General features: G+C 44.9%; 1 protein-coding gene across 3 annotated transcripts in view; it reads right to left on the bottom strand.

Moving 5' to 3' along the window:
- Positions 1 to 17,695, bottom strand: part of UCKL1 (uridine-cytidine kinase 1 like 1) — a 205,697-nt gene that overhangs the window by 43,140 nt on the left and 144,862 nt on the right. For all 3 annotated transcript variants that reach the window (XM_086949749.1, XM_086949751.1, XM_086949750.1), the window contains exons 8-9: positions 17,602 to 17,621; positions 1,917 to 2,015 (exon numbers count right to left, since the gene is read on the bottom strand). In XM_086949749.1, the coding sequence (XP_086805875.1) occupies positions 1,917 to 2,015; positions 17,602 to 17,621 (119 nt within the window). The remainder of the gene's footprint in view (positions 1 to 1,916; positions 2,016 to 17,601; positions 17,622 to 17,695) is intronic.

Genomic DNA, 17,695 nt, shown 5'->3' with positions numbered 1-17,695 from the left:
TCTGGCTGTTGGAGCCTCTGAGAGGAGTAGTGATAGGTGCTTAACACCCATATTGGCCAGAGATCTGGTCACAGTACAAGGTGGATAGATTGTATATTGTGTACGCCTTTTCCAGTGTTCTTCCAGACTAGATGATGGTATATATTTCAGCATGTGAATCTATGAAAAACCCAACGCTAAAGAAGAGCCAATTTTATGGGAGGGGTTGCTGTGATACTACTGGGTTATGTGGAGTGCAAGAAGCTGAAATACTCCTTTAGGAATACAGGGCAGTAAGGTGAAAGTTTCTCACATTGTATAAAGGCATCACACATTCTTTTTTATTGGAGTCTTTGGAGTAGTGGAGGTGTTTATTTGTCTAGAACGCATAGCCGCTGGTGGGGAACGTCCTTCACAACGGAACTTTTACAACGAAGTACCGTTACGACGCAGGTTTAACAATGTAAGTCATTACAACGACTTTTGCTGGAGGGCGCTCTAGGATAGGTAATAGTTTAATTTACTATCCAACACCTTCCCTACTATCCACGGGGAATGGAGTTGGAAGTAAATAAAACTATTCACTATCCAGCGCCCCCCAACGCAAGTCGTTGTAACGACTTGTGTTGTAAAACTTGCGTCGTAACGGTACGCGTTGTAAAAGCACGCATTGTACCGTCATATATCCCCCGCTGGTATGTTGGAGGACCAGAAACCATCACTGCAAAGCAAACAATGCCTAGGATGGTAGCCTTAAAAAATATAAAAGCCGGTTGTGAAAGGATCATTAAATGCCACAGTAGAATTGAAAGGACAGGCACTGAGCTCCAGGTGGAACAATGTTTTAGAATACAGCCAACAAAGCCATGATTTGCTTAAGGGGAATCTGGTGATACAATTTGGACCCAGAAACTAGTACCAAAGCCTCAGCGCCACATCTGCCTGTAAAGCGCTAGCATGTTAGGCAGAGAAGGGTTACTTAATGAGTTCCATGAGTAACCAAGGGTAGTGATGCCTGGTAGCAGGTGCTCTGGTCATATCACCATGCCAACAATCAATGACAAACTCGAGGCTTAATGAGTGTCACAACTGGAGAGGGTTGAAGACATCAGGGTTCACTTCTCGTACTCTTCACTTATGCTTTTGAATAACTCAACCAGTAAAGCCAACCTAGAACAAACCCAGCATTGGGCTGCCTGGGAAGCTTAGGATGTGTTCCAGTACAGGACCTAGAAAAGTACTCCAGTGTAGTGAATGTCAAGAGTCCTTCCCATCTACAGAGGGACTCTATGGAATAAAGAGGTCATCAGGGATTATGGCATTGGCGTGGTAAGTGGCACAAGATGGAGGATGGCTCCTATATGAGCTCCTGGTCACGCCTGCCGTATCCACGTTAATGCGGCTGCAGAATCGCATTGTTTTGGTGCCCAGGGTCAGAGGTGACTGTGAAGGAAAGCCTCCGTGCCCGGTACTTGTTGCACCGCAGCCCAGATTCTTCTGCACCGGCAAGGATTTGTGCTTGGCCCATGTGGCACTACTGGTCTCTCTAGGCATTGATGACATCAGGACTCGCCAGCAGGTCTGCAAACCGATCTGGTACTGCTGGGGGGTCACTGGTGCGGGTAGCTGCTCCTGGTTACAGGTTCTGTGATGCATAAGAAACACCACCACCCTTCTTTTTTTAATCCAGAGCTCAGCCGCACCGTTTCCTGGGACTTACACACCTCTGTTGTGAAAATCTGCCACTCACCACTGTCCCCCACTATCAATATTTCTATCTCTTTCAGGTAGACTTAAGTAATTTTCAGAATCTAAGTGAATTTCAATCAATTAGTAAGAATACTAGCCTAACAGATAAATTGTTATAGGATATTTGGCGGTTTGGTTGTCAGTGGCGCAGCACAGGTGGGCAAGGATGTCAGTTGTGAACGCCATACCTTATGATAGTGTGCATTCCTCGCACCTGTGGTGTGCTCTTCAGTACACTCAGGGTCCGAGGGAGAGGCTGGAACTGGTGAGCGGAGGCCAGTGCTGCCCTGCAAATGGAAGAGATGAAAGTGCTGTGACATTGCTACTGTTGAATCTTCCAGAGTCATGCTAGCACACAAACACTTCAACACTGCCCAGACAGAACCAGATATTCCTCCCAACAGCAATTCCAGCTCAGCTACCAGGATTCCAGGTAATCGCTGGGCATATGTGCACACTGTGACATCAGCATAAAATGTGCATCAGCTACAACAAAGAGCCTGGTAGTCTGCACTTAAGAGATTTATTAGGGACTTGAGAAAAAGCAATTTAAGAGATGTGGGTCTCTGTATGGGCAATGTTAGAGGGTGTTTAGTGGATTTCCATGTAGCTAGAGAGGAAGGCGCAAACCCAAACCCATCATTCCGAGCATGCTAAAAATGCAAACACTGTCAGACTAATTAAGTGGCAAAACTAACTCAAATTGAAGTACGTCAGTAGATCTACACAGAAACAACACAAGCGTATGAAGGGACTACAAGGGGTTAGGGTGGATTGAAAGGGAAATGTTCAGACCAATGGAAGTCCCAAGTAGAGTTTTCTACCCCTCCTCCAGAACGTTTTATACTGCTCCTCCAAATGGCAGGAAAGGCTTTTGGTCACATATTCAATGGGTTGGTATATTCTTTAACCCTTTCGATGCTGATGACGAGCTCAGCTCGTCATCACCCACGGGTGTCGTGTGCTGATGACGAGCTGAGCTCGTCATAGTGCCACTAAAATGGCATTTTCCAGCACACAGCGGGAAAACGCCTAGCAGCCAAGAGGTTAATAGTAATGAAAGCTAAAGGGTACATATAACCTTTACCACAGTTGGGCACAATCTGTGAGACATAGTCGGGTTGTAGAATAGCATATTCTCTGGCACAATTAGCATGTTTCTTCTTAAATGCAGTTTCTCTGGTAAAATGCTCATTTTATTTTGGGCTATTGGACGTATTCTTAGACACAATAACCATGTGCTAGACATTTTCCACAGAAATGTGGTCACTTTTTCCCAGAATTGGGTTTATTCTCTGACTAATGTCCACTTGAACAAATGTGCACATTAGTTGACATAATTAAGATCACACTCTCTTGAACAAAGATGGCCATATTCTCTGGCACAATTATTGCTATATTTTAGAAGACATTTTGGCATATTATTTGAGACGACTAGACACCACATATATTTTTTTGGTAATGTTCACAAAATGGAGCATTCTTCAGAAAGGATCGTCTGAAAAGCACCCATTTTCACTTCTTTTAACTAATACCAGATTTGTAGCATTAATACAGAAAAATGTTAACATGAAGAAACATAAACTGTGTGTAATTTTGCCTTCATATGCAAAATATAATGTTCTAAATATGAGAAACACTTGTTTAACCTGGAGTAAATGCAAGGCATGAAAAAGTTACTTTCCTGTAACTACATTTCAGCAGCACTGGTATCTGTTATAAATGTGCATGCTTTCATTATCTTCCGACATCAGGCTGGAAACCCCCTGTAGTCAATGTTTAACATAGCAGTTTTTCAATAAACTGACAATGAAAACAATTGGACCAATCATTCACAGACCACACTGAGCTATCCACCACATTATATGACCTGAAGTACCCAATAAGTTGGAGAGGCTCCAGGCTCAGATCCTCTACAGGGGCTCAACTGCCAGATCATTGAGGCTTGGACCTAACAAAGCAATAGCCTCATGAACTGGGAGATGGGTGAATGTATATTAATCTGTGAAAGATACCACTGCTGCAAAACTGTAGTTGTAGGTAAGTAGCGTTTTCTTCTGCAGCATCCATGATCCCTCTGGCTAACATCATTCATTCAACAATCAACATTAACATGCTCTACTATGCCAGTGACACTCAACTCATACTCTACCTCTTGGACAAGACCGTCAACACAAGAAACAAGTTAACTGCCTCCATGACCAAAGTCACTAACTAGATAAAACCAAATGACTAAAGCTCAATACCGACAAATCAAGCAATGGCCTTAGGCAAGTAAATCTCACCATGGGACTACAACTCGTGACCGGTCAAATCTGGACACACACCCCAAACCCACGCCAGGCACCGTAGAATAATCACTGACAGCAAACGGGACATGATCGAACAAGCCAATGCTGTCACTATAGACAGCTTCCACACCTTGAAGATGCAGAGGAAGATCTTCAAATTGTTCACAAGCAACACTAGAAAATCTGTCACCAGCAAGTTGGACTATGGAAACAACATCTATGCCTTCATCACCAAGCAACTCACTAGAAGACTACAGACTATCAGCAACTCTGCAGTCAGACTCCTCTTTCCACACAGAACTCGCATCACACCACACCTCAGGCAACTCAATTGGCTCCAGTAACACAAAAGCTCTCAATTAAAACTCCTCATGCAAACATTCAAGCCACTACACAGGTCAGGCACCCTCTTACCCGAACAGTCGGATCTCCTTTCACCAGCCAACCAGTCACCTCCATCCCTCCCTACTCCTACTCGCACTCATCCCACACATACACAGAATAAGATCGAGACAATTGCTCCAAGTGTGGAATGGCCCCCTACTCCACATCAGAGCCTCTTGCTTTCTTCTTGAATTACACAAGAAATTAAAGAGCTGGCTTTTCAGTTAATCAACCTACCCCAGGCAGGTCTAGGCACAAACCCCGCATCGGCACCAGGATAATCTTGCAGGTGATAACATAACATCATTGGATCTTTCATAGATTAACATGGTTGAATTATGATTACCAAAACTATACTTATCAAAGAGAAAAGGCTTAAATGTGGTGTTACGAACCCCAATATAGGCCTAGGTAGTTACAACACTCCAATTTCAATATTGCCCAAAATACCACCAGGTAGGCAGGTATGAAGCGATGTTAACAGGAACAGGGACACTGAAGTTTATTTAATGCTGAATGATCAAGATTGTTGTGGGATGCTACAGGGCATCGCAACAGTGGTCACAGTAAGTTTCAGGGTTACTTGAGGAAGAGGTGTTGCGCAGCGGCCAGGGTGTCTGACTCTGGACCACAGCCTTCTGGACCACAGGGTTCACGGTTTGATCCCGGCTCCGGCAGCAGGTTAGCTTAGCACCATGTGACTCTGACCAATAACTTGCTTAATCTTCCCGGTGGCCCCCAGCACCGGGACACCTCCGTCAGAGGTAGTTGTGCGCTTTACAAATGCTGGCATACTTGTATGCAAGTATTGTTTCCACCGATTCACACAGTCAGGGAGGCGCCACTCTGGCCTTCAGTGAGTGTTTCTGTCCTACAGTTTGATTCTCTGAGCAGAATGAAAGCCATACTTTTACAGGAGAAAGTGACCTAAACCTCAGCTCGAGAGACTTTTGATCTCCAGGTTGCAAGGTCCTCAGCTGAGATACAGGCTCTAGTCCGAACTAACTTCCTGCTCCATTTTGGAGAAATGGTACACTGTTTCTTTAACATGTCTGATACATGTGGGATAGTAAATCTATTTCAGACCATAGGTTCGGGGCTATTAAGCACCATACAGGTGGTTTTTGGAGTTATTCCATCTTAAATACACTAAGTATTAAGAAGCATTTTTGGAGGGCTTCCGCTGATCCTGCTACTGGTAGTGGGTATCCTGATGCTACACAATGGACATCCTCGATCCCAAGGAGATGGAAAAAGCGCTCTTGAAGCGATGTTGCTGTGAGCGCATGTTACTCCATCTGGGCACAACTCGGCTTCTGGAGCTAAGCGAGCATTGGTTTCTATCATTCAGATCAGTCTGAGTAGACTGCATCTTGCCTGTACTCTGTTGCTTTTTCTGCAGACACAAATGCGTGTTGGACCTCTGTCTAGCACTTCCATCCGTTGCGCCTCTGGACGTGTATGTACTGCTGGACCCGCTAAAGGCTCCTGTAGTGCAGTGTCCTCAGCGTATTCCAATTCAGATGACAGCATTCTTAGAGCCACCACGGGATGCTTCAGCTCCTGTTGGAATGGACACCGGCTCTGTACCAGGCATACAGGCATCAAGTGCTTCCTCAGCAATGGCTGTGGGAACCGGAGATCACCTTTGCTCCATTAACATGATCCAAGAGGTGCTACAGGGACTGTCGTCTGAGAAGTGATGTTGCGTCTCCCGCATAGGACACAAGCATTGGACTCTCCCTGTGCTGGGAACAATTTGGCCCTTTTTCGAAAACAACTAAAACTGGAATGTAAAAACATAATTTTTGTTTTATTTTTCCTTTTCTGATCTCAGTGAGCACTATGGCTTTCGGCAAGCTCAGGTGGTCTTACAGTATATTGATTTTCCAGAGGACTCATAGGGCTTTATTAAGGCTACATCATTTACCTTTTTAAATATATACGGTGTTTTTAGATGTTTTTATATTCATATTTTAGCAATGTTTTTATGCTTTTTTAAGAAGGGCATATTTTAGCATTTATTAAGTCATCCAGTCGGATGAGGAGTGGGTGTTATGAATCCCAATGCACCCTAATATAGGCCTAGGTAGTTAAACGACTGTTTACCTACATCTGTCCTACCATTGTTCTACATCAAGGGCCTGACGCTGACCGTTTACCTAGTTAGGTGCTACGTGACTGTTGTGTGGTGTTCTCCAAAAACTAACCTCATGTGTTATGCATGAGGATTCTCAGTATTACAGCAGGATTACCATCTTCTGCATAATAACTCTGTATAAGGGTCACCTCTATCGTCATCCTTGCCCGACATACCCATAGTACACTTTTAGGTAGAACCCCTGAGGGTACTTTTGGGGTGTATAAGCACTACATCTTCACTAGGCAAGCTAGAGGAGAAAAAGACATCCATGTTGACACGAGACGCTGAGGTTTCAGCACGCAGTGGTCTGACATCCCTCGTGTGGTGTCCATCTTAAGACCAAAGATTGGGTCCCTCATTCTCTCACACCCGGTAATGGGGTTGCCTCTCTCCTGAGGGGATTCTTGGCTATCATTCGCTCACACCCGGTAATGGGGTTGCCTCTCTCCTGAGGGGATTCTTGGCTATGCACCTACATACATGCTAAGTACAATTAGGTACATCTAGTTAGGGACGCATGGTAGGAGTATGCATTATTACTGTCATGTATCTATATGCCTGCATATATTTATTGTTTTAGCACTCTGGTAGAACTCTACCTTTTCTTTACTCTATTGGTGCTTATAACCATATATATATCTGTTTCTATCTCATGGTTGTTGCATCAAACTTATATTACACTAGAATGACGGTGGTTCAATAAATGCTTATTGGAAAACGTCCCCACCATTTATTCTGTGTATCTCTCTAAGATAAAGTGAGCACGAGTAACTGAGCGAAAAGTACTGTACTGTTTCCACGATCCCATGCAGCTGCAGCCCTTGAAGGTAAGAGCGGTGGTGCTGTGGGTCTGGGTGGGGGGGGGGGGGGGGGGGGGGAGTTCGACAGCCAATGACGAGGGAAGATAATTACTTATCTAATTTTCCTTCATCGTCCGTCGAAATCCCCTCTCACCTGGCCCCACCGCTCTTACCTACACGTGCCGTGGCTGGATGGTTAACAGAAGCTATTCGATCCTTAGTAAGAGGGGCTCATAGTGGCACTGTGAGCTAGCTGGACTAACAGACTAACTTATCCTTTTGGGGTGTCTGGAATCAGTTTGGACACCAATCTCTCAGTTTATGTTGTCTAAACACGCAGATCCTATATAGATTTGTAGGAACTGCACAACAAAGGCTTATTTTAACGGAACAGGCAGTGTAACACAGCCTTGCCACCTGCTGTCCCAGCTGACTGTTCAGAAAAGGGGGTGGTGATGGACAGAGTTTCTGAATTAAGCAGAATACTCCTACCCAGTCAACAGATCAGGGCTTGATCCATCACCGTTTTTTAGCTCACTGCACCATCCCAGCTCAGAACCTGCCTACATGCAAATTAGTCTGTCCCTGTCCCAGTGCATCATGGGAACAGGGCAAACCAAACTACCAAGCCAATTCTTATACTGGGAAGAAAAAAAGCTTCCGGGCCGGTTTCTGGCATTACAGCCGTCATCGGCCCGGCTTGCTTGAATCCTGATGGTGCAATGAGCAAGGGACTCACATCTGAGTATACCCTTCCACGCTTATGGTGGACAAAACGATTCAGAAAAGGGGGTGGTGATGGACAGAGTTTCTGAATTAAGCAGAATACTCCTACCCAGTCAACAGATCAGGGCTTGATCCATCACCGTTTTTTAGCTCACTGCACCATCCCAGCTCAGAACCTGGCTACATGCAAATTAGTCTGTCCCTGTCCCAGTGCATCATGGAAACAGGGCAAACCAAACTACCAAGCCAATTCTTATACTGGGAAGGAAACAAGCTTCCGGGTTGGTTTCTGGCATTACAGCCGTCATCGGCCCGGCTTGCTTGAATCCTGATGGTGCAATGAGCAAGGGACTCACATCTGAGTATACCCTTCCACGCTTATGGTGGACAAAACGATTCAGAAAAGGGGGTGGTGATGGACAGAGTTTCTGAATTAAGCAGAATACTCCTACCCAGTCAACAGATCAGGGCTTGATCCATCACCGTTTTTTAGCTCACTGCGCCATCCCAGCTCAGAACCTGGCTACATGCAAATTAGTCTGTCCCTGTCCCAGTGCATCATGGGAACAGGGCAAACCAAACTACCAAGCCAATTCTTATACTGGGAAGGAAACAAGCTTCCAGGTCAAGCCCTGATCTTTGGACTGGGTAAGAGTGGTCTGCTTAATTCAGACACTCTGTTCATCACCACCACTTTTTCTGAATCGTTTTTGGCCACTATAGGTGTGGCAGGGCATACTCAGACATGAGTCCCTTTCTCACTGCACCATCAGGATTCAAGCAAGCCGGGCCGAAGACGGCTGAAATGCCAGAAACCGGTCCCCGGTAGCTTGTCTCCTTTCTGGTGAAGAATTGGCTTGGTAGTTTAGTCTGCCCTGTTCCCATGATGCACTGGGCCAGGGTCAGACTGATTTGCATATAGCCAGGTTCTGAGCTGGGATGGTGCAGTGAGATAAATAACGCTGATGGATCAAGCCCTGATCTTTGGACTGGGTAAGAGTGGTCTGCTTAATTCAGACACTCTGTTCATCACCACCCCCTTTTCTGAATCGTTTTTGGCCACTATAGGTGTGGCAGGGCATACTCAGACATGAGTCCCTTTCTCACAGCACCATCAGGATTCAAGCAAGCCGGGCCGAAGACGGCTGAAATGCCAGAAACCGGTCCCCGGTAGCTTGTCTCCTTTCTGGTGAAGAATTGGCTTGGTAGTTTAGTCTGCCCTGTTCCCATGATGCACTGGGCCAGGGACAGACTGATTTGCATATAGCCAGGTTCTGAGCTGGGATGGTGCAGTGAGATAAATAACGCTGATGGATCAAGCCCTGATCTTTGGACTGGGTAAGAGTGGTCTGCTTAATTCAGACACTCTGTTCATCACCACCCCCTTTTCTGAATCGTTTTTGGCCACTATAGGTGTGGCAGGGCATACTCAGACATGAGTCCCTTTCTCACTGCACCATCAGGATTCAAGCAAGCCGGGCCGAAGACGGCTGAAATGCCAGAAACCGGTCCCCGGTAGCTGGTCTCCTTTCTGGTGAAGAATTGGCTTGGTAGTCTAGTCTGCCCTGTTCCCATGATGCACTGGGCCAGGGACAGACTGATTTGCATATAGCCAGGTTCTGAGCTGGGATGGTGCAGTGAGATAAATAACGGTGATGGATCAAGCCCTGATCTTTGGACCGGGTAAGAGTGGTCTGCTTAATTCAGGCACTCTGTTCATCACCACCCCCTTTCTTTTCTGAATCGTTTTTGGCCACTATAGGTGTGGCAGGGCATACTCAGACATGAGTCCCTTTCTCACTGCACCATCAGGATTCAAGCAAGCCGGGCTGAATACGGCTGAGATGCCAGAAACCGGTCCCCGGTAACTTGTCTCCTTTCTGGTGAAGAATTGGCTTGGTAGTTTAGTCTGCCCTGTTCCCATGATACACTGGGCCAGGGACAGACTGATTTGCATATAGCCAGGTTCTGAGCTGGGATGGTGGAGTGAGATAAATAACAGTGATGGATCAAGCCCTGATCTTTGGACTGGGTAAGAGTGGTCTGCTTAATTCAGGCACTCTGTTCATCACCACCCCCTTTCCTGAATCGTTTTTGGCCACTATAGGTGTGGCAGGGCATACTCAGACATGAGTCCCTTTCTCACAGCACCATCAGGATTCAAGCAAGCCGGGCCGAAGACGGCTGAGATGCCAGAAACCGGTCCCCAGTAGCTTGTCTCCTTTCTGGTGAAGAATTGGCTTGGTAGTTTAGACTGCCCTGTTCCCATGATGCACTGGGCCAGGGACAGACTGATTTGCATATAGCCAGGTTCTGAGCTGGGATGGTGCAGTGAGATAAATAACGGTGATGGATCAAGCCCTGATCTTTGGACTGGGTAAGAGTGGTCTGCTTAATTCAGACACTCTGTTCATCACCACCCCCTTTTCGGAATCGTTTTTGGCCACTATAGGTGTGGCAGGGCATACTCAGACATGAGTCCCTTTCTCACTGCACCATCAGGATTCAAGCAAGCCGGGCCGAAGACGGCTGAAATGCCAGAAACCGGTCCCCGGTAGCTTGTCTCCTTTCTGGTGAAGAATTGGCTTGGTAGTTTAGTCTGCCCTGTTCCCATGATGCACTGGGCCAGGGACAGACTGATTTGCATATAGCCAGGTTCTGAGCTGGGGTGGTGCAGTGAGATAAATAACGGTGATGGATCAAGCCCTGATCTTTGGACTGGGTAAGAGTGGTCTGCTTAATTCAGACACTCTGTTCATCACCACCCCCTTTTTTCTGAATCGTTTTTGGCCACTATAGGTGTGGCAGGGCATACTCAGACATGAGTCCCTTTCTCACTGCACCATCAGGATTCAAGCAAGCCGGGCCGAAGACGGCTGAAATGCCAGAAACCGGTCCCCGGTAGCTTGTCTCCTTTCTGGTGAAGAATTGGCTTGGTAGTTTAGTCTGCCCTGTTCCCATGATGCACTGGGCCAGGGACAGACTGATTTGCATATAGCCAGGTTCTGAGCTGGGATGGTGCAGTGAGATAAATAACGGTGATGGATCAAGCCCTGATCTTTGGACTGGGTAAGAGTGGTCTGCTTAATTCAGACACTCTGTTCATCACCATCCCCTTTTCTGAATGGTCCCAGCTGACTGGACATCTAGATAGTAGTGTCTGGCGAAGATGTGGGTTGACAACCAGGTTGCTGCTATGCTGATGTCCAGTATAACTCCAGCGCACAGACTAGCTGTTGCGTCCATGTCCATTGTAAGTGTGTTCTAACCTTATGCCTTAAAGGTCCGCCTGCTTTGACCTGACAATATGATATACAAGAAGTAATGCATCTGGATATGCCTTGTTTCAGTAAAGGGTAGCCTCTGTTTGACTTTCCATATGACAAACAACTGTGTTTTCCAATCGATACAAACGTCACCTGTTATTGCTTGATTTGATTTTGGCCAAACGTGACATTGCTAGAGCTTGGAAGGCGCCTCTGGCCCCGCCCCTGGCCGCCTGGAAGAACGGCATGGACTTCTGTATGGGGCTGGAGCAGCCTATTTTCCTGGCGAGGGGATGCCCCCGTAAGCACTTTCGAATTTGGAAAAGGTGGGCGGATTACAGGGGGCTGGACCTAGACCCTCCCCCGGAAAGTGACTCCACTCTCACATTTTCATCACACGGGAGTGCTGGAGCACGTTAGTAGTGCTCTGACGGTTCTGACATGAGCTCATTGTATATCTTATTGTTTTCAGTGACCTGGTATATGGTAGCAGCGCAACCTGAGGGGGTGGAGGGGGGGGGTGGGGGGGTTGTTTGTATCATATGAACAGAACTCGGTGATCGGGGCTTTGCATTTATAATCGTGCAGACTAAAAAAATGTGTTGTGAAAAAAACAACAACTGTGTTTTCTAGACTCATTTTCATTGTATCAATATGAAACTCTTGACAAGCAAATGTAAGCCTTATTCAATAGCTATAAATGGTTGTCGGAAAATGGCTGGCAAAATATTCTTCTCACTAAGGTGCTTTCATTGGAAAAGCTTGAATTTCCATACTTATTTATGCTGATGTTATTGCTAATAGGAAAGCTAGCTGTCTTCCATGATAACATTTGCGGGGACATTCAATGAATTGACTCAAATGGCTTTATGAGGAGATGGCCAATTTAAGAATCTGCCTTAAATTGGACTGGGGTGTAACCTAGGACCCAAAGCTCTATGTACCGCAATTCCCATGCCCAAACTGTGGCTATCAAGATTATTCTGCAAGGTTCTTTCTTTGTTTTCTGAGTAGCATTTGATATAAGCAATTTCAGAGGAAAGGGTTAGCCAAATTGTCCTAGCCAAGAAATGGAAAACACTTCTATCAATTTGTGATACCACCACATGCTTGCAAAGCTTTGGCATTTGGTCTTAGTTGCTACTAGGAATACATCTAATTGGGATTTGCTAACAGTTGCAAGATTAGGTTTACATTTTCTTAATTTGTACTGTGGTCGTGGCAGTTTATGTATTTCCTGCTAAGGGTGTCTGCTGTTCCAATGTGTCGTAGAACCAAATGCCACAACTGCTACGCTTCCATGGAGAATAGCTTGCATTTTACAATCCATATATGAAAGCATAAAGAAGGACCAGTCACAAAGCCCATTCTTATTTTGACATCTTTGTGTTGTGCGAGGGGCAGCAAAGCCTTAAGAGCAAGCATGACAGCACTCAACTCTAGCATATGTATGTGTAGCTTTTGTTCCTACTGGTTTGCTGAAAGGTCTTTCAAACATGCTTGTCTTTTCTGTGGCTTGAATGCAGTCAACAGTGGCCACTCACTTGTCTCCAGTATTTAACTAGCTCTTCCTGAAGAAGTATCATGCTTAGATGATACTGCGGCAGAAGAGGAATGCAAATTGACAGGATTCCACGAAAACCTTAAATTTTCATATTGGTATTCGATTCTTTGCACCTACCTCCTGCATTAAGAGCTGTACAGTTTTTCTCCTTTCTTATCATGAAAAGGATTTTAGGCAATCGGCACAAATGTTCTTGCACCCAAGAACTGTATTTGTTTGCTTGAAGTTAGGAATGAAGTTGGGACTTAGTCATAACTGTTCAAGAAGATTAGTCGGATTGAGTACATCCAATACTTGTTTGAAGAGCTTGACTTGATTGGCCAGGTAGTAAGTAGCTACTGGTGCTAAACATTTTGCAAATACTGCCTTGTGGGCAAACGCTACAAACCGTATGTATTTCCAATAATTCTGATGAAAGGACAGCTAGAAATATGCATCCTTCAAATCTATCATAGCCATGCCATGACGTTTTTTGTATGGGATGGAGTAGATCCAGTGGGGATAGCAATTTTTAAACATATAATTTCTATTTTTAAATAAGTTCCAAAGAAGCAAAAAGTAACATTTAATAACCTCATACTTCCATCCCATCTCTCTATATCTCTCTCCATGAAGCTCTCTACCCACTCAACACCCTTGATACATAGATGTAGCTTGGCTACTTGTACATGAACATCAATAGCTCAGTAGTTACTAATTTTACTGTGTTTCACAGCGATCCAATATCAGCATTTTCATTACCTTGATCATCTTGTACTCCTCCAGCCAATGCTTAGATTCTTGAAAAACATAAGTGCCAGGGCCCTCGTCATGAGGCCACTACAGCTCGCACCACCTGCTGTCATGCCAGTACTGCCAATGACCATGTCAACACAACTACTAACCATCACACTCCTAAAAGTGTGGTAATTCTGACTATCCCGGGTGCCCAACACTGGCTTAGTCTGCAAATATTAGTCCTTTTTAATGTATATTGAATTTATAAACTACTGTTGTTGAGCTCATTTCTAAATTTGACCGACCATGAGGCAGGCTGTCATAAGTGCCAGTGTTTGCAATTAAGTGCCGGGTCTGAGGACATGAAACCACTGGCTCAAATTAAGCCCTGCCTCCAGTTCAACCAGCATCGTGTCTCATTTCTTTTTGCTCCCCATTTCTCCCATTCGGTGTTGCATAGTTTTGCCGACCCCACATTCTGCTGTTACCCATTTGACCAAATCCTCTTGTCACTTCTGAATTATGGGATCCAAGGGATAGTATTCTGAACATTTGTTTTCTTGTGAATGTGTTGCGCACAGAAGGAAGGTGGAAGCACACTGCCTCATATCCCAGCACTCAATTTGCCCCAATGCCTCGTGGTAAATGCAGTGCATGATAACACTTACTTCAGTAGTAATCTTTAGTTTTTCACGGTTGTTGGTGCAGCCTGTGCTCTGTAGTTCTAGACTAGTATTTCTGGATTCATTCCTTCATCCGTAGAGAGTAACAATTCGTTTTGGGGGTGCTGTAAATGCTACCTAAAGTCATGGCAGGGTATGTACCACTCACCGGGCACAGGTGCATCAACACAAGCTCTTTGGCTCAGCAGCTCAAGAGAGCCTTTTCAAACAGGAGGAGGCTGGGAGCACTCCATTTTCCCCAATGTATCATGGTAAATGCAGTGGATGATAACACTTCAGTATTAGTCTTTAATTTGTCACCCTTGTTGGTGCAGCTTGTAGTGTGCAACTCTAGACACATGTTTCTGGATCCATTCCTTCAACGGTAGAGAGCAACTAGCTGTTTTGGGAGTGCTGTAAATGCTGCCCAAAGTCTTCTCAGGTCTCCGTACCACTCACTGGGTGCAGGTGCATCAACACAAGTTCGTCAGCTTAGTAGCTCAAGTGAGCTTTTCAAAGAGGAGGAGGGTGGGAGCACACGGCCTCACATTCCAGCACTCAATTTACCCCAGCGCATCATGGGAAATACAGTGCATGATAATACTTACTTCAGTGCCATAAAGGAATATAGCCAACCAAATGCACGAGAAGATAGCTACATTGAACAAGAGAGGATAGTCCACCTTACACATCAGAGGATATATCATAATATTTTTATGCACAAGAGAAAATAGCCAACGAGTACACAAGAGGATGGCCCACTGTGCTCAAATAATGTTAGCCCACTATGCAAAAGAGAAGATGGCAAGGGTGTCCACATTTTGACAACCAAAAACTGAGACATTTAGAAAACACAGAAGAGGAACTACAGGTATACATGAGCGGAGAGTCATAGAATGACTTAAATGACAGCGCACACCAACAAAGAAATACATACTGTGTGGCACTAAGGGACTAAATTAAATGCATTACTTGAACCTGATATCAAGTGTGTTAATTAAACTGCTTTCTGGTAAGAGTGGCTAAGTCACCCAGTCTTGGAACATATAAATATGTTCTTCCCACCTTTTTAAGTCAACCATCTCTCAGCACTGGGTATGTGCTAAATTTGCCAGGATACCTGCTGAAAACTGCAACTGTACTGGCAAATCTGTGATGCTAAGACAGCTCAACTTGTACAAGAAATGATAACTCACTTACTGAAAAATGATAATAAACTATGTTTGCAAACCAAAAGAAAAGAGATGATAGCTCACATAGCACCACTGAGGAAAGACCGGCAAGTAGTTTTAAAGTACTGAATATGACAGGTACTAGTATTATTCAATTTAATGGTACCCCAATGTGTCAACCTTGGAAGAGCTGGGATGGCATTGCCTAAATTTGACCTTGTGACCTGCAGACCACTGCAAATCTCAGCAGTGAGTTTTAACTCATTGAACCATCCTCTTGTTTCCACAGAACAAGAAGGGATAGCTCACTAAATATACAAGAGGATGGCCCCATAGTACAGGAGAGGATGAACTGCCAATCAGACAGCATAGCCACTCAGGTACAAATGAGGAGAGTGTACTTAGTGCAATATAAAAAAAGGCCACAGAGTACAAGAAAGGGTAGGCCACTCTGTCACTCAGTACCAGAGAGAATATCCCACCAGCTAAAGAAGATGGGGGAAACCTCACCTAGTACAACAGAAAACACCCACCCAAATATAAGAGAGTATAGCTCACTAAGTACAAGGGCAGGTACAGCCTCAGGAACAAGAGAGGCTGGATCATCAGGCCCAGGAGAAGGCACACCACGACTACCAGATAAGAGAGTACACCTAGTACAGAACACAGAGTAGATCAGATGATATACCATCAATTACAAGAGGGAACTGTTCCACAAGCAAAGAAGAGAAGAGCACAACTAGCACAAGGAACAGTGAAACATTACATACAAGAGAGGATAGCTCATCATGAATAAAAAGGATAGACCACCACGTCCAAGATCAATAGCTCATTATGTACAAAGGAGGACAGACAAAGAAGTACAAAGGGGGATAGTTCTAAAGTAGAACAGAAAATAGCTCAACAAACATCGGAGTAGATAGTGACCAAGCATAAGAGAGTATAGACAGTGAATGGCAGGAGAGGCTATCCAACCTAGTACAAACAAAAATAGACCCACACACACAAGGAAGTACATTCCACTAGTTGCAAGAGGGTATAGTTCACCAAGGCAAGATAGGGTAGCACTCCTAAACCAAGAGGCAATAGACTGCCACAAAGAAGAGAGGATAGCTCACTCGACACAGGACAGGATAGCACAACAAATACAAGCAAAGATGGACCACTAAGTGTGAGAGATACCATACCAAGGTCAGTAGTGGATAGCTCTCTGTTACCCCAGGAGAGGACATATCTGAGAGAATAGCTCCAAAGTACAAGAATAACTTAATAACTTATTGTTCATAAAGCACTTCACACTGTACTTCATTCAATTCTAAGCAGTGAAAATATAGGGGGTTATTACCCACACTAATGGTACTCTATTTGCTGTTTTTGGAAAGGTGGAAGACTGAGTTGGCCTTGCCATGATTTTAACTTGTGACCTGCACATCACTGCAGATTTCAGCAGGGAGTGTTTCATTCATTGTGTCATCTTCCCTGTTCAAAAGAGGATCGCTCACAAAACATAGATGTTGGAGACACCTACTAAAAGATAACTCATCACGTTTAAGGCAGAATAGCTCATCTAGCACAAGAGGATAGCTCACCTTATACAAGAAAGGATAGCTCACCAAGCACACGAGCGGATGGTCAATGTGTAATAGGATATGCATTCGAGAGATGGCCCACGTGACAACTAACATGTGTCACACCCTTTGCATCTATATTAGTGAGGCAGCTGAAACTGCTAACCATACCCAGACACACAAAACATACCAAATGTTGGAAAAAGCGCTAACTCTTCCGCACAACCCACACCACGAAGAACGTGCACTACCTTCAGCAGAAAGAAAAGTGTAGTTAGTCATCAGGTGAAAGCAGTGGTTACATTCTCATGCAAGGAGCCATCCCTATTAAATTGGACAGCCAACGCAAGTGTTTATTGCATAGCATATGTACTGGCATATTTGTTCATTCTTTTAATTACTACTAGCAATTACCACATGTTTCTGGTTATCTTACAGTGGTATAAACATTATGCAAGCAACCAATATGACCAGACATACACATTTATCTGGCCACCTTATGTATGTGCATGCATGAGTACACACACATGCAGGAAGCAAACGTCTAGTGGTGAGTGGAGGCCTGGCGGCATGATCTCACATATCCCAGCGCAACTTCCTCTACTCGTGGTGGGTTCAGGGTTGAAGATGCAGTGGAGAATGGGTGAGTTCCGAAAACAGAAGAAGAAAAGCTG

The sequence above is a fragment of the Lissotriton vulgaris genome, unplaced genomic scaffold (genome assembly GCF_964263255.1).
Source record: "Lissotriton vulgaris unplaced genomic scaffold, aLisVul1.2 SCAFFOLD_722, whole genome shotgun sequence".
Lineage (NCBI taxonomy): Eukaryota > Metazoa > Chordata > Amphibia > Caudata > Salamandridae > Lissotriton > Lissotriton vulgaris.
Note: the sequence above shows the minus strand (reverse complement) of the source record. Positions and strands in the feature narration are given on the sequence as shown.